At 38.2% G+C, this 26517-nt stretch overlaps 1 protein-coding gene across 9 annotated transcripts in view; it reads left to right on the top strand.

Moving 5' to 3' along the window:
• Positions 1-26517, top strand: part of Zfand6 (zinc finger AN1-type containing 6) — a 66494-nt gene that overhangs the window by 30259 nt on the left and 9718 nt on the right. For 4 of the 9 annotated variants that reach the window (XM_034508133.2, XM_034508132.2, XM_076937228.1 and 1 more), the window contains 3 exons: positions 22479-22649; positions 22903-23011; positions 24160-24260. In XM_034508133.2, coding sequence (XP_034364024.1) covers positions 22496-22649; positions 22903-23011; positions 24160-24260 — 364 coding nt within the window. In that variant the 5' untranslated portion in view covers positions 22479-22495. Of the gene's footprint in view, positions 1-4632; positions 4757-5165; positions 5327-14478; positions 14566-22478; positions 22650-22902; positions 23012-24159; positions 24261-26517 lie in introns of those variants that run through there. The other 5 variants (XM_076937250.1, XM_076937247.1, XM_076937234.1 and 2 more) reach the window with 5 other exon arrangements.

Genomic DNA, 26517 nt, shown 5'->3' with positions numbered 1-26517 from the left:
GAAGGCATGGCATAGCTGTAAAGCAGCAGCCTGAAAGTAGCTGAGGTATTGGTAAATGCTCTTGTCCTAGATGGCCTGGTGAAAGCTGGATCCAGTTTAGCCCAGGAAACTGAATGCTCCCCATTCTTGTCAGCTAAGTGAGATCTAGTTCTTGCCTCTCTTTCCTCTATGAAACAAAGCAGGGTACACAGTTTTACTACGCTCCTGTCTACTGTGTTCGTTGGAAAATCTCACAATGAATACAGCAAGTTTTAAGGGAAAGGAATTATGAGCAGTGTGGTCATACATACTGTCTTTGATGCTGAAGATTGAATCTGCAATCTGGCAAAGCAGCACTCTACCTGGGCTATACCACCTACCTACCCTCCTTCACTTTCACTCTTTTTTTTTTTTATGTCACTGAAATGGTTATGATTTGTCACTAGTGTTTTTATGTCAATTATCAACATTCTTTGTCTTTCTTCTCCAGATGCAGGATGCTCTGTAGCGAATGTGTGTTCCTCAGTCATTACTGGTATCATACAATGTTGTCTGTTAGGTAAAAGGTGTGTCTTGGTATTTTCCAAGCTGCTCTTGATTGATCATTAGCTGTTGCTTTGGTTCTGCCTTGCTACCTGGCAAAACTAGAAATTAGCTGAATTTAGAGTTTTTAGCAAAGGAGACATGCTTGCAGATTATGAAAGGCAGCGCACTGGTAGAGAGGTTTACCTCTTGAATTGTGACGTATGGGCAAGGTTGCACCAGTACAAGAAGAGAGGGAGGAAGGGAATTCCAAATCTGTGCATCATAGTTTGTCTTCATTATGTGGCATGGTCAGTAAGCACTCATCTGTGGTGTTCTCTCAGACTGTTTCCTGTAACTCATTGAGTGATGATCTTAAGTCAGCTCAACTTAGATGAGTTTGAATATAGTTGTAAGATAGGAAATCTGTTTTTTTTAAATAGATGCTTGGGATCATTAGAATATCTCGTTCTAATATTTTTTAAATATTGTGAAATTTAAGCTTATAGAAAGTTACAGCGACCTTGTAAATAATTGCTGTGTGTCATTTAGCAGAGTCTGACCTCTGCTAAATATTTTTTCCAAAGTATTGTAGTATTCTGGTCAGAATGTTCTTTGATTCTGGTTGTTGGTTTTTGTGGTTGTGTATGCCTCACAGTTTGTGTGTGTGTGTGTGTGTGTGTGTGTGTGTGTACACACATATGTGGAGACCTGGAGACAACTTCAGAAGTCGTTTCTTCGGAGACATCCACCTTGTCTTCTGAGGCAGGGTTGGTTTCCCCGACTTCAGGACCAGCCCAATGAAAGGGGCTGTCAGGCCAGAGAGGTGTAAGGGTCCTCCTTTCCAGCTTCCCATCACTGTGTCCACTCTTTCCTGTTATTTTTGGTTTGCGGATTGGTTGGTTGGTTGGTTTATTTGTTTGTTCGCATGGATTATAGGGTCTAACTCAAGTCCTGTTCTTACATAGCAAGTATTTTCCAACAATTAGTGTTTTCTTGGGTTGAGAATTGACTTAAGCACATCATATTGTATTCTTTTATTATTATCTTTTAGCATATGAATATTATTATAAACACCTAAAACAAGGATACCGTATTTTATAAGAACTTTACTGTTGCCAGATTAAGAAAACATAAAACCAATATTCTCTGCTTTTACTGGTTTTCTCAATATTGTTTATTTTGGGTTTTGTTTTGTTGTTGTTTGTTTGCTTGCTTGCTTGCTTGCTTGCTTTGTTTTTTGAGACCACGTCTCACTCCTAAGCACAGACTGGCTTGAAACTCATTACAGTTGCATGCCTCCATGCAAACAAACAACAAACAAACTACCCTGAAACCAAAAATAATAGGAAACAGTGGAACATAGTTCCAGGACGCCAGACAGAAGGATCCCTACGCTTCTCTGGCCAAGCAGCCTGCTTTAATGGGCTGGCCCCAGGTCAGGGAAACCAGCCCTGCCTCAGAAGATAAGGTGGATGTCTTCTAAAGAATGATTTCTGAAGTTGTCTCCTGGTCTTTACATGTGTACATATATGTCCAGTTGTACAGCCCAAACAATAAGTTGGTGCTAGATGTATAGGTATGGACCCCACATTCCCAGCTCCAGTAAATGTTCATTAGCTTGTATGTTTCAGTCCAGGAAATCTAACCTGGACCACTCCATGTGACATTTTCTGCCACGTCTCTTTGTCCTCACTCATGTTCTTAGGGACATTTCTTTCATTTTTATTTGCTTTTACAGGCATTGAGGTGTTTAAAATGTGTGGCAAACATTTTTAGTCTATCCATCAGATTGGGCTCATCCGTGTGTTCATGACTGAAGTTAGGAAATATCTGTGGTATGAGCTTCTCATTGCACCATGTCAGGAGGCATGTGTCCACCTGTGTCAGGAATCAATTTTTATTGTCTGATTAGTATGAGATCTGCTGGGATCTCATACTAATCTGCTGAGAACTTCTTCAGAGTTCTAATAAATCACCTGTGGAGATGCACCTTGTTACTTGGTGTGTAGCAGCCCTCATATAACATTCATCCACAAGCTTTAACCCTCTCTGATAATTTTGCCTGAATTATTAACTATAGTTGTAGTGATTCGGGTGATTAGTCTCAAGTCTTTAATTGTATGAGCTCAAAACTGCAAGAGGGTGTCTCTTTGATTTGAAGAGTTTAGTGTTGGACAGGAAGCTGTCAATCAACTTGTAGTTTGTTTTAAGCACTTTTGCACCCTCTGAGATAAACTTGCTCTCTTCCTTTCTCTTCAGTTGTCTTCCTTTTTTTCCCCTTTTTTGAGGTTGCTTTTTTCAGTTTCCCATAATTGTTATTCCAAAGACATAGCTTTCTGAATTTATAACCATCCTGTCATGTTCTTTATAAAGCTAATTTATTTACTAGTGTTATACTTGACTATATGATACTCAATTCCAGAAGTGGCTTGCTGTAAATACAGTGAATCACTGTGGCCTGTCATCTAATCAAACCTGAGGCTCAAGAGTACTGGGTTTAGGAGACAGAGAAAGATCCAGCCTCACTTTCATTGTCTGTAAAGAGTGTGTAATGTACAGATGCTTGTAGGAAAGGGAGGGGAGTGCATCTGCAAAACTCTTGTATAAAAGGTTTTCTAAGAAGTTACAAACTTTATGAAATGTTGAATTATTTCTTAGAGCTTTTGTGTTTATATATGTAGATTATAAATAAGTATTTGTTTTGAATAAACTCATTTAGTCATTTTTATAGCATAGCATATGTGCAGTATTTTAGCATTAGATAATATAAGTATTATCTAATTTGTTGGTAAAAATTACCAACCTTAAAAGTTATTATTGCTTGTGGTTTTTTTTAAATCATGCTGCATCTGTTAAGTATTTATCTTACATTCATGAAATAGTAAAGCTTGTCCTAAACTCTACTATAGATAATGAGAACAGTATAGGTATATTGAAGCCTGTGTGCATAGAAGAAAGATAGTTATCTGGATTTTTAAGGACAATTTTATTGAAATTTATTTTGCTTAAAGATTATTGCCAATAAGAAATAAAAGCATTGAGCCATATAAGCCTAAAGTCTGCCCATGTGTCATAGAATTTTTTTTAGTACTGTAATTACTAATTTTATTTTATTATTCAATTTCTATCCTGGTCACAGTCCCACCCTTGCAAATCTCTTTCCCCATTGCCGCCTCCTCTTTAGAGAAAGGAGCCCTGCCTTGGGTACTATCCCTTCCTAGGACAGACATCTGGTCTTAGCAGAACTGAGCATATCCTCTCCCACTGAGGCCCAACCAGGCATCCAGGTAGGGAAAAGAGACCAAGACAACCCCAGCTCCACTTGTTAGAAGACGATGACCTGCATGCAGACCAAGTTGAACGTTTGCTACAAATGTGTAGGGGTCTAGGTCCAGCTCTAGCGTGCTCCCTGGCTGTGTGTTCTGTTAGCGCCCATGGTCCCAGGTTAGTTGACTCTGTAGGTCTTCCTGTGGTGCCTTTGACCCTCCGGTTTGCCCAGTTCTATCCCCCACTCTTCCACAGCCTGATGTTTGATTGAGGGTCTTTGCATCTGCTTCCATCCCCTGCTGGATGAAGAGTAAGGCTAGAATTTAAAAAATAAATTGGATAAAGATATGGGCAATAATGCCACTTAAGAGTACTCTGCTTCAGTTTTCTTACATTCATTTATTTATTGTGGGGAGCACGGGTGGACGAGGAGTATACATATGTCAAAGCATGCATGTGGAAGGCCAGGGACAACTTGAATCAGTTGTTTTGATCAATGAGTTCTGGGGATCAAATTCAAGTCTTCAGGCTTGGCTGCAAGAGCCCTTACCAAGTGATTCATCTTACCAGTCCCTGCATCAAATTTTAAAGTAGTGCTTTTTTTTTTTTTTTTATCTAGAAGAATAGTTTTTTTAAAATGGAATCTTCTAACTAAAATATTTCTGTTTGTTTCTGCAGTACAAACTGTCATTATGACTGCATATATATATATATATATATATATATATATATATATATGAATGAATGAAATGGAGATAGGATTTGATCTTAGCTGTAATTCCCTCCTAATTTGTAAACATTGTGATTTTCTTGTGTTTATTTGAATGGTTCAGTTTGAGTAGGATTATGTATTTCTTACAGAAATGCAGTCTTCTTTTCCAGAGAAGCCTTCTCCCACCTTGTTCATCTGCAGCAGTGGTGGTACTGTAGGACAGAAACTGGAGACCTGTGCTGCAGGTCTTCATGGCACATGGCAGACAGAAAGGTAGTAACTCCTGCTGTAAGAATAAGACTATGACTTCTGTCTCTTAAGAGCTGTTACAGAGCTGTCTGTCCTTGGAGCACTGAAGGCCCTTGACCACTTGTAAAGATGTGGCAGTTATTCTAAACAAACTAATGTGGCAGTTATTCTAAATAAATTGCTAAGCTTCAGAAAAATTAAGGAATACCTAGTTTAACTTTGGGTCAAATGATTATTAAAAAGTAACTCTCACTTACATAGCCTCTGTTAGGTTATGGTTATGTATTAACTACATTCTTTCATTAGTGTCAACAAGCCCTTTGGTGTCCCTGAAATAATGAAAGCATTCCTTTAACTTTTAGATGATTAAAATGTTAATTTACATTATAAGTTTTAACTGTCTCAACTCTGTTTCATGTTAAATGTGTTACAGGAATGAATCTGAAGTCTGCTGCAGTAAAACACTGAAGGCTTTAAAATGTTTTCTTGCATAAAAGTCAAACTTTAAGTAGCTGCTTATGAGGATAGGGAAGGCAGGAAGCTAATGTCTGTCTCAAGACACAGGACAGCTGTTTGCTCATCAACCTCAACTGTGTGAGTAGAGACCTAAGCCTGTAACCTTATGTAAGTGGGCATAAAACTTAATTTAAAAAAAAAATCTAAAGTATGTGAAGATATACCTAAGTCAGCATGATAAGACTTCAAGGCCTCTTATTTCTGGTAGGTAGGATTTGAGGGGTGGAGTGGGTAGTAGGTATTTAGTCATAAGATACTATTAACAGTAACACAGTGCTAGTGACCATACATCTTTAAGAGATTATCCTAAGTTAGCGTCTGCATGATTAATTTTCTTGTAAAGAAAAACATGATGTTTTTTATATTGCTGTTTATTTTACAGTTAATTTCAGCCAACTATAAATAAAATTTATTTTAGGAATTAAGTGATATTAATATGGAACTTTTTCCCTTATAATTTAGTAATATAGAGAGAGCATTACCTAAAACTAAAGGAATGCTTATTTCTTAAATGCAGTTTGAAATGTTTTAATGTATTTTATTATTAAAGTACTTAGAGAAGTTAAATTCATAGTGATAGGGAAAAGGAGTTCTGACTTTTGCTGAAAATCATCACCTCAAGAATCCTCTTAGGAAGACACCTTTTTTCCTACTTCAGTTTTTGTTGTTAATGATGGATTTTAGGAATGAGGCTCTAATTTGGATTTCCCTCTCTTCAGAAGAATGTGTGGTGTGTGTGGATGGGTTTCTGGAAGGATGCAGGGACTGAGCAGGGTGGTCAGCCTGTCCACAGACAGCGTTTATCTGTGGGTGAGGCAAAGAGCATCAGCAGTTGTTTGCTTAGTGTATTTGTATCTAAGATGAGTCACTTTCTCTTTAATGTCACAAATGGCCTATCCTTCAAAGCAGTGAACTAGAAGACACAGAAAGCAGTGATGAATGCATACTGAATATGGATAATTCCTTTGAAAAACAACAAAGGTTTCTGTTTGCTGATTCTCTTTTTTATTGGTTGGTCAGGTGATACACAGATGTGTGCGTCTGAGATGCTTCAAAGGAATGATATAATCCCTTGTTTTAAGAATGACAAGCCTCACTGTCCTGATGGTCTGGCCTATTAAACAGACAATTTAACTCTTTAGCCAGTCGTCTGGTACTTCACTGGTAAAGCTAAGATAAATTATTTGGTGTTGCACTTTTAAAAGAAAAAGGGAGGGGGGAATCGGGAATCCAGCACTTTTTCCTCTCTTTTTAGAGCCAAAAATAAAAAAAATTAAAGGCAAAAGAAGCTTTTGGGGCATGATCTCTAAAGTAAAATTAGGGAGAAAGGAGAATCAGTAGGAAAGCATGTTGGAACAAAGTGACTAGGTAAATGAGTGTCAGGTTTCCCTGTGGCTTCTGCCACTCTGGAGTGAGTCTCTGATCTGTAGTTCTCTTATCAAGGGTATGCAGGGCAGAGCTAAGGAGCTGTACTGTCTATTTCAACCAAAGGTCTGTGCAGAGGATGTGCACGTTCTTCTCTTTCTCCCCTGCCCTGCCCTTTATCTTACCAGGAAGGTATATAGGCTTGTTGATCCTGGTCTCTCTTACCCAGATTTATTTACTTTTACATTTATTATGCAGTGTGATTACGATGGAGTTCTGGCTACATGAGAATTGAGTGGTCATTATTAAGTGCCAAGACTATAGAGTTAGGCTGTCCTGGATTCACAACCTAGGTATCACTTTTAATAGCCAGATGTTAGTGAGGAATCACTTAACTTCTCCATGCCTCTGTAAAACAGTGATAATTTTCCACCAAACACAGTGGTAAAGTTCAGTGAGTCACAGCACTTACCAATAATCACCATCAATACTCTGAAGCCTCTGTTTCTTCTTTGAGAGGAATAATACTAGGAAATATAAATCCTCAAAATAATAGTTTGGTTTTCTTTGGTTTTTGTCATGTTGAGGATTTAATCTGGGGTATCATTCATGCTAGGAATGTACTCTTTTCACAGCTACATTCCCAGCCCCCAAATAATAGACTTTGGAGGGGGGTCTGTGTGTGTGTGTGTGTGTGTGTGTGTGTGTGTGTGTGAGAGAGAGAGAGAGAGAGAGAGAGAGAGAGAGAGAGAGAGAGAGAGAGAGAAAGAGAAAGAGAATAAGAATGTGTGTTTCATGTGTTTCTAGAGATCTAACTCAGGTTGGCTGCAAGCTCCTTTATCCACTGAGACATCTCTTATCAACCCAATATTAAGAATTCAGAAATGATGGACATATTCAGCTAAGGTTCCGTAAGAAACACCCCAAGCACAGTGAGTGATGACCTTTACTCATCTATCCCCCATTCTGAGCTGCTGCTAGTATCCACCCATTTCACACTCTCAAGTCACACAAGGATTAGTGATTTACTGTTTCAAACAGTGTTCTTCTATAGGATAACACTGGGTGCAGTGTTCATATAAAGTCTGATGTTTATTGATGGTGTCATTCTGTTTGTCTTGCCTGATGTGGGTGCTGGAAACTGAACTTGGTCCTCTGCAAAAGCAGTATACCAATGCTTGTAACTTCTGAGCCATCTCTCCAGCCCTGCAGTAATAGTTTTTAAATGTGAAATTGGTAAGTGAGCAAGCAAGTACAGCTACTGAGGTTTGTTAGTGACTATATTTTAGATTGACGTTCACCACCTGACTTCTTTGTGTTATGAAAATGAAGGCTAACCACATCCAGGTTGGGTCTTAGGGGCATAGAATAGTGTTTCCAAATGCATTTTAGCCATTTGAACTCCTTTGTTCAAATAAAATCATTCCTAGAAATTGGACATTGTGAAAATACCAAAAAGGAACTATTAGAGCAGATCTGTGGTGCACTCTGCCCCTTCAGTGTTGTTTTTCTGCACCCTTTTCCTCCAGCTGCCGATTTGATGGAACAAAACATACTGAGATCATGTAGACCTAAGGAAGAATTCCCTAAGTGATAAGAATCACAAAAGCTATGCACATTGTTGTGTTTTTAAAATTTTTTGAGTTTGTAACTCTGGCTCCTAATAAATGGGCTGAAGCTAGGTATGATACTATAGATATGAAATTGAAAAAAAATGATATCAGAAAACAAGAATTGAGTCCCGTGTTTCGTTTTATAGATTTGGCCATATTATATTTTTTTCTACTTATAGGCTACATGAAGTCTGCTGTGTTATCTGGGTAAAGGTTAAAGTTTGTTTCTCTTGAGTAATTTGTTTTTCTTTAGAATACTGTGCCTATTAAGTATTCAAGTAGTAGTTTACTAACTGGTGGGAGGAATAACACCAAGTAGTTTCAAATTAGCAAGTAGATCATATTGACTTCATTTTATTTAGTGACAGTGTATTGGTTGCTTTTCTCATTTCTGTGGGGAGAGGGAAAAATCCTTAGGCAACTATTGCTTAGCAGGTAAAGACACTGCCAAGCCTAACAACCTATGTTTGATCTCCAGGATTCACATGGTAGAATGAGAAAACTGATTCCTATGAGTGTGTCCTCTGGCCTCCAAACATAAGCTATGGCACACACTACTCTCTTTTTCTTAACAAATACATAAATACTGTCCTAGTTAGGGTTACTATTACTGTGATGAAACACCAGGACCATGGCAACTCTTAAAACAGACAGTATTTAATTGGGGCGTGCTCACATTTGGAGGATTAGTTCATTATTGTCATAGTGGAAGCATGGCAATATGCAGGCAGACATGGTACTGAGAGGTAGCTGAGAGTTCTACATCCGGATGGGCAGACAGCAGAAAGACACTGGGCTGGCTTGAACATTTGAAACTCAAAGCCTACTTCCAGTGACACACTTCCTTCAGCAAAGTCACACCTAATAATGCCACTCCCTGTGAGTTTATGGGAGCCATCTTCAAACCACCACAAATACATTTTAATATTTTAGGAAAGTAAGTTATCAAATCTTCCCATACTCCCTCCTTTCCAATTTCTTCCATTCTCCATAATTATTGTCTCCAATTTCATGTGCCCTGCCACTGATTTAAGTGTGTGTATGGGGAGGGGTATGAGAATGTGCATGTGTTCACAGGTATCCAGGAACCACAAGAGAGTATTGCAGTTCCTGGAGCTGGAGTTACAGGCAAGAGTGAGCTGTCTGATGTAGCTGCTGGAAACCGAATAGAAGAATAGTACATGATTTTAACGATGAACCATCTCTCCCTTGTACCTTTTATTTTTTATAAACTCAATGAGTCTACTTAGTACCGCCAGTATCTATATATGGATAGCCTCTTAGGGGCTACACACATGGGATGAATAAATGTTATGTTTTATAAATTGACAAAAGCAACTTAAAGGTCTATTTTGATTGACAGTTCAAGGGTACAGTTATGATGGCAGTAGTGAAGTGCAGCTGTCACATTGTATCCATAGGAGATAAACAGAGAGCAGTAGTGCTGGTGCTCTGGGTGTTTTGTTTTGTTTTGTTGTTTTGTTTTTTTTTTTTTTTTTTTGGTTTTGGTTTTATTTTTTCCCTTTTTATGCAGTTCAGGATGCCAGCCCATGTGATGCCTCTACCAGCTTTCATGGTACATCTTCCTTCTACTGAAAACACCCTCGTAGATATACTGGGAGGTCTATAAGTGCAGCTGTCACATTGTATCCATAGGAGATAAACAGAGAGCAGTAGTGCTGGTGCTCTGGGTGTTTTGTTTTGTTTTGTTGTTTTGTTTTTTTATTTTGTTTGGTTTTGGTTTTATTTTTTCCCTTTTTATGCAGTTCAGGATGCCAGCCCATGTGATGCCTCTACCAGCTTTCATGGTACATCTTCCTTCTACTGAAAACACCCTCGTAGATATACTGGGAGGTCTATATGTCCAGGGTGATTCTAAATCCAGTCAAGTTAACAATGAGGTTTAACCAACACAGATACTATCTCTGACTTCCTTTGATAGCCATTTTTATTTATTTTTGATGTCATGCAACATTCATTTTTTATCCCTGTGAACTCTCTTCAAAGTAATATGAAATATGTAAGTTAAATGGTAATGTGTAGTAAGCAGTACTTTTTAGAGCTCCTTCCAATATTAAGTTGGTAGAATTCCCTGTTTTCTGATCATTTTACTGCAAACTCCTCCTTGACATGGATAAGCTTTTCACAATGTTACCTTATTCTGTTTCTAAGGTCATTTCCAGTGTTTGATATTCCAAGTACATAGAATTTTCCCCCAGTAAGAATGCAGTCGTGCATTTGTTAGCCATGGACACACATGAGCATATACTAGTGAAAACTGAGACAGCGATGGGATCGCCAGGCAATATAACCTATGGAAGTACCAGCCATTTACTGAAATGCCATTGTGTGGATGTGTCTGTCCTTGTTTTTATCCTTCTGCAGTGGCAAGTGCCAAGTGCTCATTATAAACAATTAGTTTGTTTTAGCAAAATAACTCACACATTGTTTTATGATCTTTGGTTGTAAACCATTCCCTGATATTGCTGACTGAGAAAGTAGTATCATTTCAGGTAGAGGTGAGGCATTTTCAACTAATTCCTAACAAGTGATCTATTATGTGGTAAGCAGGCCTTTGAGGCAGTGTCCTTGTTAAACCATGGGCTGCAGACAAATGATCTTGGAGTAACTACTGCACTCCTCCCTCTAATTATGAACTGCAGTTGCTAATGTAAAAGTCACCCAGTTCTAATGTGAGTTTTGTACTTCTTTGTGTTGTAGTGTGTTTTCATCATTGTCATCTAATGGGCTCTTTCTGAGAATCCTGTGGGGTAGAAAAAGACAGGTATCACACCTACCTCTGTGTGAGGGGCTTGGACTAAGCACTAAGAAGACAGTGCCATAATCAAAGCTGGTTTTAGAATCAAGCTAAGCCCGTTGTTCTTTTCACTGTGTTGCCTTGTACATAAAGTTGACCCTTTATATATAGTTGTTCTGCTGAGAACTATAGTCAGGCCACTTGTTAGGATGTTTGTTATCCCTTACTTCAAGTGACTGCATCTTCACCGAAAGAAAAATCAGCCTCTGAAATGCCATGCACTTGTTATTTGCCTGCTTGTGTTGTGGTGCTAGGGATCCTGTTAACAGGAACTCTACTACTCTTTTCAGCCACTGATCTTCATTTTGGTCTTAAAAAAAAAAAAAAGACAAAAACAAAACCCCTCTGAAGTTAGAATGATTATATTTCTGAATTTTGTTGAGTACTTGTTAGTACTTTGTGGTTTTGTAGCTGTCTTGATTTTGAAGGTAGATGGCTGTGTCTCTGTAGTTACATGAAAATCAGACATTCATGTCTGTGTCCTTGTACCTATGGGATTGAATCCATGCCAACCATATGATCTGCCATAGAGCTACACTCTCAGCTCTCTACATTGACTCTTTTGAGCAGAAGCTGTGGCATAAAACTTCTATTATAGTAACCAGCAGAACAGTAGGCAACACAGGTCAGTGTATCATCCTTGAATAAAGCTATAACAAAAGATAAACTGATTTGCTGTCAAGAGTCTTGCTGTGTTTTTCCTAATAACATTTCTAACCAAAGAAGTTTTGAAAGCATTCATTTATTCATGGCTTTTACTTGAGTACCTAAGTGCACTGAACCTGAAGCAGGAATTGGCAAACCCTGGCCCACTAACCCAGTCCTTCTCAGTCACCTTTTTTGTAAGTACATTCATTTGTTAACATTTGTGTATGGTTTCTTTTCATTACCAAGGTAGAACTTGAGAGTTCCTGTAGAGACTGTATAGCTCACAAAGCCCAATATATTATTGGTGCTTAGAGGAGAAGTTTGCCAACCTCATCCTATAGTAATTGAAAATACAGCTCTGAGAAGAAAAGAAAATGCTTTGTGTATTAAATCTGATTTTTCTCTTTTCTTTCCTCAAAAGACAGATTGTCTATCATTCATCTTTCAATGTATCCTAAAGGCACTGCTGCTGATTACAGGCAGCTATAGCTGTAACAATCTGCCTCTGGGTTTGTAGGAGTCTCTTTCCTCAGCAAGCAGGCCTGTTCTCTGAAATGAAAGCCATGAACCTTAACTCTGTCCAAAGGGACTTCCGTTGGTATCATTTGGACAGGAAACTATCATGAAGAAGGCTTTATTCCAAGGTGCCATTACCTCAGAAAGGATCAAAGAGGAATGAACTAAGGCAGAATCTGCACCAAGATTAAATATAGTTAATAATTTTACTGTTTGATTAGAGACTACTGTTTGGAGATAGAGAGAGAGCGCCCAGTGGTTAAGAGTACTTGCTGGTCTTGCAAAAGACTCAGAATCAGTTCCCAGCACCCACATGGCAGCTATCCTAGTCACTGTGGAATTATGAAGAGACACTATGACCAAGACACATAAAAAAAGAAAGCATTTCATTGGGGGCTTCCTTACACTTTGCAAGGTTTACTGCATTTTCGTGGTGGGGAGCATGGAAGCATAAAGGCATATATGGAGGAGCTGATCCAAAGGCTGAGACAGACAGACTGGGCCTGTTGTGGGCTTTCTAACCCTCAAAGACCATCCCCAGTGGCACACTCCTTTCCACCTCCTAATCCTAATCCTTTCAGATAGTGCCATTCCCTGATGATTAAGCATTCAAATATGAGCCTATGGGGATGATTCTCACTTAAACCACCACAGTGACTCACAGCCATCTTGAACTCTAGTTCCAGGGGATCCAGCATTCTCTACTGGCACCAGACATGCATTCAGAAATAATTCCAGGAAAAGCACCCATCTACATAAAGTAAATGAACCTTTAAAATAAGAGAAATAGATTTTTTCCTTTTTATTGTTGAGATTATAATTACATCATTTCTCCTTTTCCTTTCCTCCCTCCAAACTCCCATATTACCTACCCCCAACTCTTTCGAATTCACGATCTCTTCATTAATTGGTATAACATGCATACACACACATACACACACACACAATCATATATTCATTCCTAAATATAACCTACTCAGTGTATATGATGTTACTTGTATGTATGATTTGGAGATTAATCATATGATATCCAGTAGTCAGTTGGTATGTTTTGCCCTGGGGAAGACTTATTAGTCCTGCTTATTAGTCATCATTTCTTAGTTGAGAACTAACACAAAAGTAGTTGTTTATGTAGGATTAAGGCCTTATGAGCTTTCTGCCATTCACGTTGGTGAGACTTCATGGGTTTAGCTTTTGATATTACTAGGAGACAGGACAACCTCTATGATCCTCTAGCGCTTACAGTCTTTCTGCCTCCTCTTCTGCAATACTCCTTGAGCCTTAGGTGCAGGTGTTTTATAGATACATCCAGTGGGACTCCGTGACTCTACATTTTGATCGGCTACAGTTTTGAGAGCATGTAGCTAGCTATTGAATGGAGTTCTCAACTGCTTACCAATGAGCCTTTCTTTATGATGCATCAGCCAGTTTCTTCACAGTAGCATGCATATGGATAAACATTATGACCTGCAGTAAGCAGAAAAATGGTCTTTGGGTTAATTATAAATGAGAAAAATATGAATCTTAATCTTGCATTATTTTACATTTTTTAAAAATGTTAAATTCAGATAAATTGCCAGTGAAAGAAAAAATAGCCAAGTTCAGCCAGAAGTATGCAATATCTTCATTCTTTTGGAATAAACAGTGGCTTATTAAATAGCACCTAACTAAATAAGGACATTGTTAACATAACTAGGTATCACTATGATGAGATAACTGATAGAGAAGCTTTCAGTAAGAAAATTTAGTTTGGCTCACAGTTTCAGGGCACCTCAGTCCATCATGGTAGGGAAATCCATGGGATTAGAAGAGTGTTTTAAAGACCCCTCATATCACAATGGACCAGGAACAAGAGTATAAGCCTGAAACCAGGGTATCACCTTCAAAGGCCTATTCCCAGGGAACCATTTTTCCAGCTAAACTCTATTTCCTAAAGGTTCTACAGCCTTCCAGAACAGTGCCACCTGCCAGGGAACACACATTTAAAGCATCAGCTTGTAGAATCAAACTACACTTAAAATAGAAAAGACAAGGCACGTAGAGGGGAAAATAAGCAAAAAGATCATACAACAGAAAACAGGCGGTGAAGATGAAGAGGATGCCTAATAGCCATTCAGAGCATCCAATGATGGTGAAACTCCAGGTGGCTCTGAGATAAGACATGGAGGCACAGAGTATTTAAATAGAAGGGTTAATTTCTCAGGGTTTCTGAAGGCTGCTAATACAATCCAGGTAATAAATAGCAAAGAAAATCATTCTCTTGATTTTAGAGTCCAGAAATCAGAAATGAAGTTGTTGCTGAGCATCTCAAAGCTTGCTGTGCCTCTGTCTTTTAAGGCTCGCCTGATTAATCCAAGGTGAGATCTCCTCAGATTCTTACTCTGTGAAAATACTTAGAGCTTCAGGGAATAGGGTATGAACATCTTTGTATTGGACATACAGCCCAATACAGGAAACAGTACTGAGGATGGGTAAGCTCAGGAATAAGCTGGGGCTTTTACTTCCAGGAAAATGTAAAGATATGTAACTGCTTTGCGACACTGTTTAATGGTCTCTGCTGAAGTTGAAAGTCTGCATTCCCAATGATACAACATTCCCACTCTTAAGTATGTACTCAGGCTAAGTATGGATGCACTTTAGCCAGAAGCTAAATAAATAATATTCCCAACAACTGTGTTTCTGGAAATCCTAAACAAAAAAGTTTCAAAATCCCCATCAACATTAGATAGTCCTTTACACCATGTAACATTCTGTGTAGGGATGAGAATAAATACACCACGATTACATGAAGAGCTTAGTTGAATATCAACAATATTAGATACTATATAATTCCTTTACAGAAGTTTAAGAGCCAGAAAAGCTACTAAGTATAGCATGTACTCAGGCATGAACATACATATACACTAGACACTTCCCCACTTTACCCCCTACTGTTGGCCTTGAACTTGCAGAACTGGGAGTAGAGGTATGTGTCATCATGTGGAGCTACAGTGGCCCCTTTTGATGAGATTTATCATCCAGGCCTGTGGAAACCTCCCTGGAGCAGTAGCTGGGTAAGAGGAGGTTCCACTAGAACACGTCTAACACTGATGTAATGCTGTGCTTTATGTTTGCTAGGAAAATAGCCCCAGAGCTCTTACCCATATGTTAGATAGACTCAATGGCCTTTTTGTTTTTCAGTGCAAGCAACAGCAGGAAAGACAACTCGACTTAGGGATCTGGGGACTGCTATGCAGAGAGTTATCAAGCCTACAGTACAGTAGGAACTTTAACCTAAGTCCCTGTTCTTTCATCTGAGTGAGCAGCTTTCTTCCCAAGTGCTTTCTGTCAAGGTGTGTTTTCCATTTGCTTTGTGATCTTCCTGGATCTACAGAATATATCAATAAACCAATCTCTCTCTTTCTCTTTCTCTCTCTTTCTCTCTTCCTCCACCTCCTCTCTCTCTCTTTCTTTCTCTCTTCCTCTTCTCTCTCTCTCTCTCTCTCTCTCTCTCTCTCTCTCTCTCTCTCTCTCTCTGTGTGTGTGTGTGTTCGTTTGTTCGTTCATTCTCACATGGATTTGGAGACCCTGATGCTCAGAATTCACTCACTGTTAAAATTCTTATAGTAAGGGGTACCTTAGATTCTATTTTGCTATGTCCTAGGATTCTCTTTCTTATACAATAACAGAGAACTAGCCAACTCTGGGTGGTTAGCTTTCTAGTGACTAAAGAGAGACAGCTGGGCGTGGTAGTGCACCTTTAATCCCAACACTCAGAAAGCAGAAGACATGGATCTCTATGAGTTAAGGCCAGCCTGGTTTACTGAGTTCCAGGCCAGCCAGAGCTATAAAGTGAGACTATCTCAAAAAACAAAAACAGACAAACAAAAAAAGATGCTAGGAGGGACTTCAGGAATTTGTACTAGAATGATAGCCTACTGTAATTGGCATTTTTATTTAATTTGCTACATTATATATGCGCCCCCCCATGCCTAACTTTTTTTGAAATTACTAGTAAAGGTTCCAAATTCAGGAAATCAAATTCTGCTTCAAAAACTCTGATCAGGGGCTCAAGGGATGACTCTGTTTTAAAAGCCTCCAGTTTGGTTCCTAGCACCTATGTGGTAGGTCTGGAACCCCATCTGTAACCCCAGGTCCAGAGGATCCCTTCTGGCCTCTACAAGCACCAGGCACACATATCTTACATGTACATATATCTAAGTGTGTCTATAATTTTTTTTTAACTACTCCTAGGAGAGGAAAGGTCCAAAGAGTATGTCTATAGCATCTGATGAGTTGAGCATGTTCCAGTGGATGGCCAGCACAAGTTGGCCTTGATGAAGTGGAGTGGGAGTGACTCAAAGTAGAGTTGGGTGGACTTCAGAACAGTTGGGGAAGGAGGGTGAATATGATCAAAACACTCTGTCTAAATTCTCAAGGAACTATATATATAATCTGACAAACAATAAGACTGATGAGCCAGTGGGCAGACATATAGAGGTTATCCTAAAGAGTTAAGCCTGCCTAGCGAGCTTCAGTTTTGAGAACATGAGCTCACTCTGTGAGGTCTTCCTATTTTACTTGGAAACCTGAAATTTTTATGTGACATTCACCAATTTTTGAAGATTAATAGCTAAGTAATTTTAATATCTGCTGGTCAACCAGACAGGGCTGAGTGACATTAAGTTGGCATTTTACTGTTTTTCTGGACAGACTCCTCACTGTAAACTATTTCTAGTTTCCTTTAGATCAAGGTAGGAAAAACAGTAGGGGTGTGTGTGTATGCATGCATTTTATAACCAATTTATGCTGCTAGGCATCTGTTCTGAATAACATTTCCATATTACTTTCATAATAAGATGTGGTTAGTCAATAAATATTTCATAAGATTCATATGGGCATACAAGGGATTTGAACACGCTTCCTATAGCTGAGATGTGAGTTGCTATAGGTTGCCTATGGTAAGATGTAAGCATCCTAAAGAGTACCACAAGCAGCTTTCCGCGGAATCCAAGAGAGACTGATTTCCTGAAATAGATAGGACTGTTGGGCAGAGTGCCACAGCAGACAGCATCTACAGGAAAGGAGAAGCAAGAGGTAGGAATGAGCAGTCTGGATGGTCTGCCCCTTCTACTTCAAGGCACAGCTGAGTTAGAGCAGTGATTGAGCTGTAGGTGTGTGGTTGGCACTGTATGCATCATTTAATGTGATGGATAGGTAGTGCATGTATTCTTAGAGCATCAATCCTAGGGTAGCTTAGTGACATGTCCAAACTCTTACAAACAAGAAAAGGGCAAAGTTGGTAATTGCACTAACTGACTGCAAGAGTATTCTTATTTTACACAGTATACTTTGTGTGGCAACTAGGCTGAGCTGGGTATATTATGCAGAACATGTATGCTTGGTTGAGTACTCTTCAAGGGCAGTTACTATACAGTTAACTCAAACTAGGTGTTCCAGGAGAGCTAAAGTCAGAAGAACTGGAAGCAAGGTAGTAAAACAGAAAAAAAATAGTGCAGCTGTTGTGTACATAGAACTTGATCTCCAGGCTCCTCCCCCTCACCCCGCTTAAAGGAATGAAAATCAGCATTGGAATGGGAAGTAAAATAGCATGAGATTCCCAAGTGAAATCACTGGAACTGGTGAGTTCACTGTAGGAAATGAAACAAAGACATGTCCTTAGAATTGTCTCTTGCCTTCATTTATTGCTGTTCTTTTGTAGGAATTTTAATTTCTAATGAATTTTCTTGCATTCTCAGATTATGCAATCTTGAATTTTTATACAAATAAAGACTTTGTTAGGGAAAAAGACAAAATGGAAAAATTAATTATTTTGAGTACAGTAGGTTGTAGCTAATTAAAGTTGCGTATTAAGACTGAACAATTGAGTAAAGTTTAAGCTGATTTTTAAGTGCAAATAATAAAAATTCATGATAGTCTCAAAATTAAGTTTGTTTTAAATACAACAGACTGTCATTCTTCTAAATTTTTTAATATTAAAAGACTGATGTGTGGGCTGGAGAGATGGGCACTCACTGGGGTCTCATAGCACCATTTTAGAGAGTTGTTTAGAAATAAATCTCATAAGGACAAAACAACAGTCCTATAATAAGTGCTGAATAACTGAAGTGTTAGAGAGCATAGGTTGTGATTTTGACCAAGACAAGTCCGTTCAACACTTTGGAGTCGGTTCATGAGCTGTTTTATTACTAAACTGTGCTAGGCAGTGTTCACATTTATGTCTGGCCTTTCACTGCTCTTCTCCTTGGTTTTCCATAGTACCCTTGCTGTGCAACTGCCTTCATAGAAATTGTTGCTCTTGGGGATTTTTTTTTTTTTTAGTCATTTTGAATCTTTACAAAAGGTACTTTTTCAATGTTTTGAAAATGAATAAGTAATATTGAATCTTTTTATAAGCAGTTCCCTATATCTCCTGAATTCTGAAAAATTTGCTACGTTGCGGGACAGTTTGGCTTAGGAAATAGCTGGAGTTAGATGGGCATTGAGTTTTCATGTTGGTTTTGAAGTTAAATGTGGCAGAAAAGCTTGATGGTCATATTTTACTTTTATCTGTCTCTTTACCTAAGTATTCATAGAAATATATCCCTCTCTTTTTTGGGTGTTGTGGCCTTCAGTTATACTGGCGTGCTTGTCTCTATCAGGAGGAAAACCTCCTTTATTATATTTTACTTTAATCTGTTGCTTAGTGGCATGGTATAGTAACAGGTTGAACCTGTATTTCTAAGTCATCTTTTCTCTATTAGCTATCCCAGGGAATCTTTTTACGTGCTCTCCCCACCCCCGAGTGATCTCCACTTACATAAAATTTAAGTCCAGAGATAATGCTGTACAAATCAGTTTTGTGCCTCTTTTAACAACAACAACAAGAAAAGTCTGTTAGCCCTCTGAAGTGCTGTGCCCTGTGTTGAGAAATGTACCATTTTCCATCAATGAATTCTCAAAATGGTGGTTCCAGAATCTTAACGTTTTTCTGAAATCAATGAATAACATGAAGAGATTTTGTTTTAAATATTATTTTTAGTGCTATTTAGCATATGACAGGTAAAACTGAAGGGAAATTTTAATACTAACTCATTTTAAACGTTTTAATGGAAAATACACCTGCCCCTCCACACATTTCTTAGTGATAAAAGACTTAATAAAACAAGATTTTAGTGGTTGCTTTGAATTTAATATATACAGTGCCGTAAAGAAAATCTGGGCTCCTGCAGTTGAAAAAAAGAATGTTTTACTAATCTTCCCAGATGATAAAAGATTGTGACTTTAATACTACACAAAAACTTGACAGTTGATCGTTTTTTTCCGGGATAATTGCAGCTTAGACTCTGGTAACATATAAAACCTCTTTGTCTTCTTGTTGGTGTGTCTTTCCATTTGAATGGTTCTTTTGTTCATGAGTGATTTTGTACTGGCATACATTGGGTACTTGATTCACTGATTTAAGGGGGTCTTTAAATGTTGGACCAGTATCATTCAGTTAATGCCACTAATCTCACTAAAACATTCAAAATATTGGAGACTTGTGTAAGCCCTTTTCTCTCTGAATGCTTAAATGCTATCCGTGGTAGTGGCTACTTACAGTTGGTTGTTTGAAGTAACAGGTGCACTTCCTTTGTTTTTAGAAAATGTCTGCCATATACTCATCTTAATAACCACTTTATCAGTCATTCTTTTAAATAAAATTGTTCATTGAAAGGATAATTCAGTTACCTCACAATTCAAATGGTTGCATAACCATTTTTTTTCTTTAGACATATTTCTCCAAAATGTAGAAATACTCCATAGGTGACCCACACCCCAGTTGGTTATACAAAACATATTAAAAAGTTGTAGTGTCACATGCTTGTAGCCCCAGAAAATCCATTCTCAAGGAAAAAAAAAAAAGTGTGTTGGGCAAGAGTTAGCAAATCAATTGCTTTTTGCTCTGGGTGTAGCATGATGATGCCTGCTAGTCCACTTTGTTCCACTGCCTGTTTGGCTCATGGAAAGAAAGGCTCTGGCTGAAACACACCATTGCTTTTGCAGCACTGCAAAGGGATCATTGACAGTATGTGTTGTGTTGTGCTTTGCTTTGCTTTGCTTTGCTTTGCTTTGCTTTGCTTTGCTTTGCTTTGCTTTGCTTTGCTTTGCTTTGCTTTTGTTTTAAGGCAGGTAACTGGTTAATGTTGTTTTGAGAACAGTGTTGACCTTCATACAAGCTCATGGACCACACTTTTAAAACCACTAGCTTAGAACCTGGACTTTGGTAGAGCCAGGATATCTGGATGAATCCCAGCTCCATTACTATCATGGTGAGCAGTCAACCTGATTTTTAAAAACTAGACAAACACAAAGAACGAGCATAGGGCTAGGGAGATGGTCCAGTGGATAAAGTATTTTATACGCAGCATAAAGATCTGAGTTGAGATCTCCTGCAGCCACATAAAAAGGAAAACACTGCAACATGTGTCCTATGTAATCCCAGTATAGGGAATGGAAAGACAGAAGGATCCCTGGTGCTGGTCGGTATTGGTGAACTCCAGGTTCAGTGAGGAACTGTTTCTAACTGTAGGGTTAAAAAAGTGTCTGAGGAAAACACTCCATTTTAGTTTTAGCCTCTGGCCTGGCCTCAACACTGATCTACATACAAAATAGGCATCCACCTACACACATATATTAACACATACACACTCAAAAGAGAATAGAATAGTGTCTCTCAGGAACATCTTGCCATCAAACTGCTTCTCTACATCATAATTGTCTATTAATTTGACATATGAATATACAGGACTGCAGGAGAAAGATGACTGATACAACACATGATATTCTGTGTCTGTCTCTCTCTGTCTGTCTCTGTTTGTCTGTCTATCTTCTCCCCCCTCCCCATTAATTCAAACTAAGGGCCTTGTGGTTATTAATTATTAAATTTGATATATCTTTACCCTCATTAATATATATTTAGCTTAAATATATATTTAAACCACTCAGGAGAAGAAAACTCTAGTTCTTGTGAACAGTGAATGCTTTCCTTAGGTGTTTACCAAGTCAAGGCAATTTCAGTGACAAAGTGTTTTCTCTTTTGAGTATCTATTCTTCTTTGGTCTGTAATAACCTTCCTTTAGAAGGGGTTCTTTTTAATAAGCTCGCTGTTACTGTTTGCTGCCATGGCTTGTTTGTGCCAAGTCACCAGTTGCTTTCTGGAAGAAATAGCATGTGAAATTCTTCCATCTGCTTTGATTGATCATCACCTTCAAGTGGTTCCCAAATACTTCCTGAGTCCCAGCATGCAGTGACTAATGTCTCTGTCCTATTAGATTTTAATTTTACTCTTTAAAATTATAAATGCTTTAAAAAGTAAACATTTTTCTTAGGCAAATAATATCGTCACAATTAAGAAAAAAATTAAAGTCAGGCATATATCAGGGAAAACAGTATTGCCATTCTTGGATATGTTTTCTACTTATATTTTATAATTAATAGCTGTTCCATTAGCACTATTTAGCAACATGCACAGTTCACTGTGTACGTTTTCTCCTTGAGAAAGTCATTTGAAATGTTAACGATTCTGGAAATTTTTGTCATTAATATTAGTATTATAATGTTGGACATTCAGGGTTTTTTTTTTCAGTTTATCTACATTATAAGTATGCCATGAGCCACATCTTCATGTAGTCTTCTTTTTCTGGTTATATTATGGATATTCTATAGATTATCATGGTTAAGGGGGGAAATTGGCTGGTTCAGATAACAGTATTTGTCTTCTACAGGACTTTTGAGATGAATTGCTTAATTCCAAAATGATTAAATCTCATTTCTCATTTCAGCAACCTTCTGCCCAGTTCTCCATATTCACCAGAACAAAAATTACATTAGGTGGTAATCTTTAAACATAATAAACCACAAGTTAGTGCAGACTTGAACAAAACTTTAAATAGCTAGAAATTAAATAGTACACCTTATAGCAAAACTTAAAGTGTTGCTCATTACTTTTAGAGTCCAGACTAAAGTTAACCTTAGAGTGGTACAGACTCTTCAAAAAGAGGTGGAAAGCTTCCACTGGGGAAGTTTTATATATTCTGAGCCAGCACAGACCTGCTTACAGAGAGTAGCTTGAAGTAGGAGTTCACCAAGTGTCCTTTGCTCTTTACTTTTGCCTTGTGCCTAGGAACAGCATAGCATGCTTAGGGAAAGAGCATATAGATGGTTTTCCCATCTTTATAGAAGCAGGTTTGGATAATGCAACATTGAAGTCTTATGTTGGAATTCTTTACTAATTCTTGGCAAATTTCAGGTGTGCAACAGAAGAACATGGCTCAAGAAACTAATCACAGCCAAGCACCTATGCTTTGCTCCACTGGCTGCGGATTTTATGGAAACCCTCGTACAAATGGCATGTGTTCAGTATGCTATAAAGAACATCTTCAAAGACAGAACAGTAGCAATGGTAGAATAAGCCCACCTGGTAAGTAATCCAGTAAAGCACAGCAGTATTCCTTATAACACATGAGGTATATGTAATACTTCCGTTCACTTTCTGTCATACGTACAATGCTACATTCATATCACTAAAACAAAATTAAAAACAAAACAAAAACAGGTAGAGATACTAATGAAGGGAAACCTATATACTATGTTTTGTGGGGAATTGATCTTCCTTTGCTTTTATCAGGCCTTGGGCTGCTAGAGTATTAACCTGCAATGTGGTTGTGTTACAGCAGCTTCTGTCAGCAGTCTGTCTGAATCCTTACCAGTTCAGTGCGCAGATGGCAGTGTCCCAGACGCTCAGTCAGCGCTAGATTCTACGTCTTCATCTATGCAGCCAGGGTAAGGTGACTTTCTGAAAGATAACTGAAACTGAAGAGTATTGATCTTATGATAGTTTTTAATCACTTCACTAAGGAATGCTTTAAAGCTACTGCAGGATTTACTAGCCTAGAATTGTATCTGACTGCTTGCTACTCACTAGTTACAAGGTGCTTTGTACTGTTCTTTGTTGAAGGAGAGCTCTTTCAAGTCTTCAATCCCCCTTTCAGATATATTTTCCTTTATTCTTCACACTGCATACTGATCTGCTACCGAAGTCCTTCTAAAGTTTTTTTCACACTGTAGTCCTTGGTCAACAAATGTTACTGCCTTGAAACAAAAGAGCCTTGGCTCAGATTCTTTGTTTTTCTCATGAGGCAATACTAAGTTTTCTGGTTTGTATTATATTTTTGCTTTTAGCTCTGAAGTTAGAGACAGAGGGATGCAAACAGAAATACATGTTTTAACCTCTGAAAGTCATGGTGCATGCCTCTATAATCTCAGACTTGAGAAACAGGCAAGAAGACTAGGAGTTCAAGGCTAGGCCACATTATACAGACAGTTTAAAGCTCCTCTTAGGTGAGGGGGGATAGGGAGGGAGGGAGAAAGAAAGTAAGGGAAGGAGAAGGAAATACTTTTTTCCATCTTATTCTGTTGTAAAGTAGGCTGTTAAATTTTTGCACTGTGCTTTCTTTTTAAAAATTCATCGTAGGTGCTCATTTACAACTTTGTTTTAATGATTCTGAAGCAAGGCTGCATTGTGCTAGTTTTCATTTAGAGCATTCATGTGATATTTGGGATGTGTAAAACAAACAAACAAACAAACAAAAACCAGTGCACTGTTGCTTTGGTTTCCAAAGCATAAACTTCTGGCCCTAATTAGCCTGTGGCTCCCAAGCCATATGGTCATGTTAGGTTACAAGTGTCCCTGTGTTCTAGAGGAAGTGATATATATCCTTTTAGTTTGTATGGATATTTAGAAGATGATCTTTTCAAACTGAAATGTTGTTGAGTGCAGTAGCACTTATCTGAAGGAAGCAAGAGGTTCTCCTGAGCCTGGAGCTTTAACACCATCCGGGGGAACAGAATAAGCCCCTCTCTCTAAAATTAGAAAACTAATTTTAAAAAGCTTTATGTTAAAAAAATAAAAATATCTTTTGCTTTTCTAGCCCTGTATCAAATCAGTCACTTTTATCAGAATCTGTAGCACCTTCCCAAGTGGACAGTACATCTGTGGACAAAGCAGTATCCGAGACAGAAGACCTGCAAGGTTTGCATATGATAGCACGTGTTTGCTTTACACTTGAGTTCTGTAGGCCGAGTACTAGCATAGATGTGGGTATTTAGAACAGTACCTGCTTATCATATATGCTTTGTTAGTTTTATTATGAAAGGAATATTTTATATTCTCAAATATTTAGTTGACTAGAATGTAGGGATCCATTTTCCACTTATATAATTAGATCAGAATAAAGAGAAGATTCAAATCTGCTTGAAAAATGTAATTAGAGTGACCAATAGAAGTATTATACTATTATGTTCTGTTGTGTTAGACAGTTAAATACTAAAACTCTCCTCTCCAAGCACTGGGACTACCTGCTGGCTTGCAGGAACCTTGCTGATTTTGGTTTTGACTGATTATCCAAGAGGCTTTTCTTCTTGGTTCCCAGGCACTCCTCTCCCCATGTAAACTACAGTGCAGTGGTCACATCTAGCTACTTGCATTCATAGTGTGGCACCCCATACTCTCTCTCATCCTGGTTCTATGGATTCAAGTGACCCAAGAACTCTGAGAAACTTATCTGAATGCATTTGCAATGGGGAGGCATTAGGGAGGTTCCTAATCTCTGCTAGGCTTTGTTACCCTGTCAGCCAAGGGAGCGTACTATGCAAAGATAAGTTCAGGATTGTGTGACACTGTGGCAAGGTTTAAGGAGACAGCACACTGACTTCTACATTATGTATGGTATAGGCATTCTGGTAACAGATGATCTAGAGTATTCAATTTGTTTGTTGAATTTTATATTAAATAATATAGAGATCCTTTATTTCTTACCTGATCAGTACTTGACCAGATTTACCTATTTTTGCGATTTTGCAGCAGGAAGTGAATATACTATGTGGCCAACATAAATATTTTAATCTAACCCACATATTATTATAAATTCATAAAGAATAATTAGTGAACAATATTTTTGTAAATAGAAAAATTTAAGAAAAGTAAGGATATGTTGGATTATGTTAGATGCAGAAAAGGGGAAATGTTATCTACTAGTTATAAAAACAAACAGTGCTAAAAAAGCTTAGCTTTATTACAGTGATAGTGATATTGTTGCTTTTGACAGAGAGGCTGAGAGAAAGGTATTGGTTACAGAAAATTTTTTTTAAATATGTAATTTTATGTGTATGTATCTGTGTATGACTATGGCATGTGAGCACCAGACACATCTGAACCTCCCAGAGCTGAAGTTGCATACAGTTGTGAGCTGCTCATTGTGGGTGCTGGGAATTGAAATTGGGGCCTCTACAGGAGCAGTATGTGCTTCTGAACACTGAGCCAACTCTCTAGTCTGTTAAAGAAAAATATTGTTGAGTGAGGCAGAAGTGATAAATGTAAAATTTGAGAGAATATTTGGAAGGTATAGGTAAGTAAAAGAAAAGTGATGAGAATTGTTCCCGAATTTTAGACGGGCTGGTATAGGCTGCTAAAGTGAGAATAGAGCTTGAAAGCAAAGCAGGAAAGTAAGGAACAGAAAACAGCCATCTGGATGCTGATTAGTTTCAGGACATAGACACAACCAACCAGAGATCCCAGGAGCAAATAGTTTTGAGAGGGAGGTTAACAGAAAAAAAGAGAACAAAGCTGCTACTCACTCAGGAGAGTTATGTGTGTCTTAAACAGAACATGTTTTAAATTGCTGTGTGTGAAAAGAATTCATAAAAATTAAAGGGTGTGAAGCCACATGCCTTTGATCCTACAGCAGCAGGCAGATTTCTATGAATGCAAGGCCAGTCTGTTCTGCATGGCAAGTTCCAGGACAGCAAAGGCTGCATAGTGAGACCTTGTCTCAGAAAGACAAAACAACCAAAATGAACAAACAGAAAAGATTAAAGATGCAGTGAGAGTTGAACAGTTTGATAAAGGTAGGTAGGTGAGTTAATAACACAACAATGTAGGTGCTTTATAACATTCTGATGTATGGAGAACATCAGAGTTTCCTCTAGCTCACCCTGAGTGCATTAACCAAGAAAGTAGTTATGTCATATTAGGAAGACTGCAAAATGTTTTTAAAAGTTAGACACTCTTATTACAAGTGTGCTTTGAATGACATTTAGATAAGTATTAACTTTTAAGTTCATTAAAGACTTAGCATTCATAACTTCAGCATAACAGAATCTTCAACAAATCATATGTAAGTTTCAGTTTCACCCACATTTAGGAAGGAATTAGGTTTCAACTTGTAAAGTTTCTCAGTAGCATCCTTTGATGTGTGTGAGTTAGTGTATGTGTGGAAGCTGGAGCAGAG

Source organism: Arvicanthis niloticus, chromosome 1 (assembly GCF_011762505.2).
Source record: "Arvicanthis niloticus isolate mArvNil1 chromosome 1, mArvNil1.pat.X, whole genome shotgun sequence".
Taxonomy (NCBI): Eukaryota; Metazoa; Chordata; class Mammalia; order Rodentia; family Muridae; genus Arvicanthis; species Arvicanthis niloticus.
This window is presented reverse-complemented; position numbering and strand designations above follow the sequence as displayed.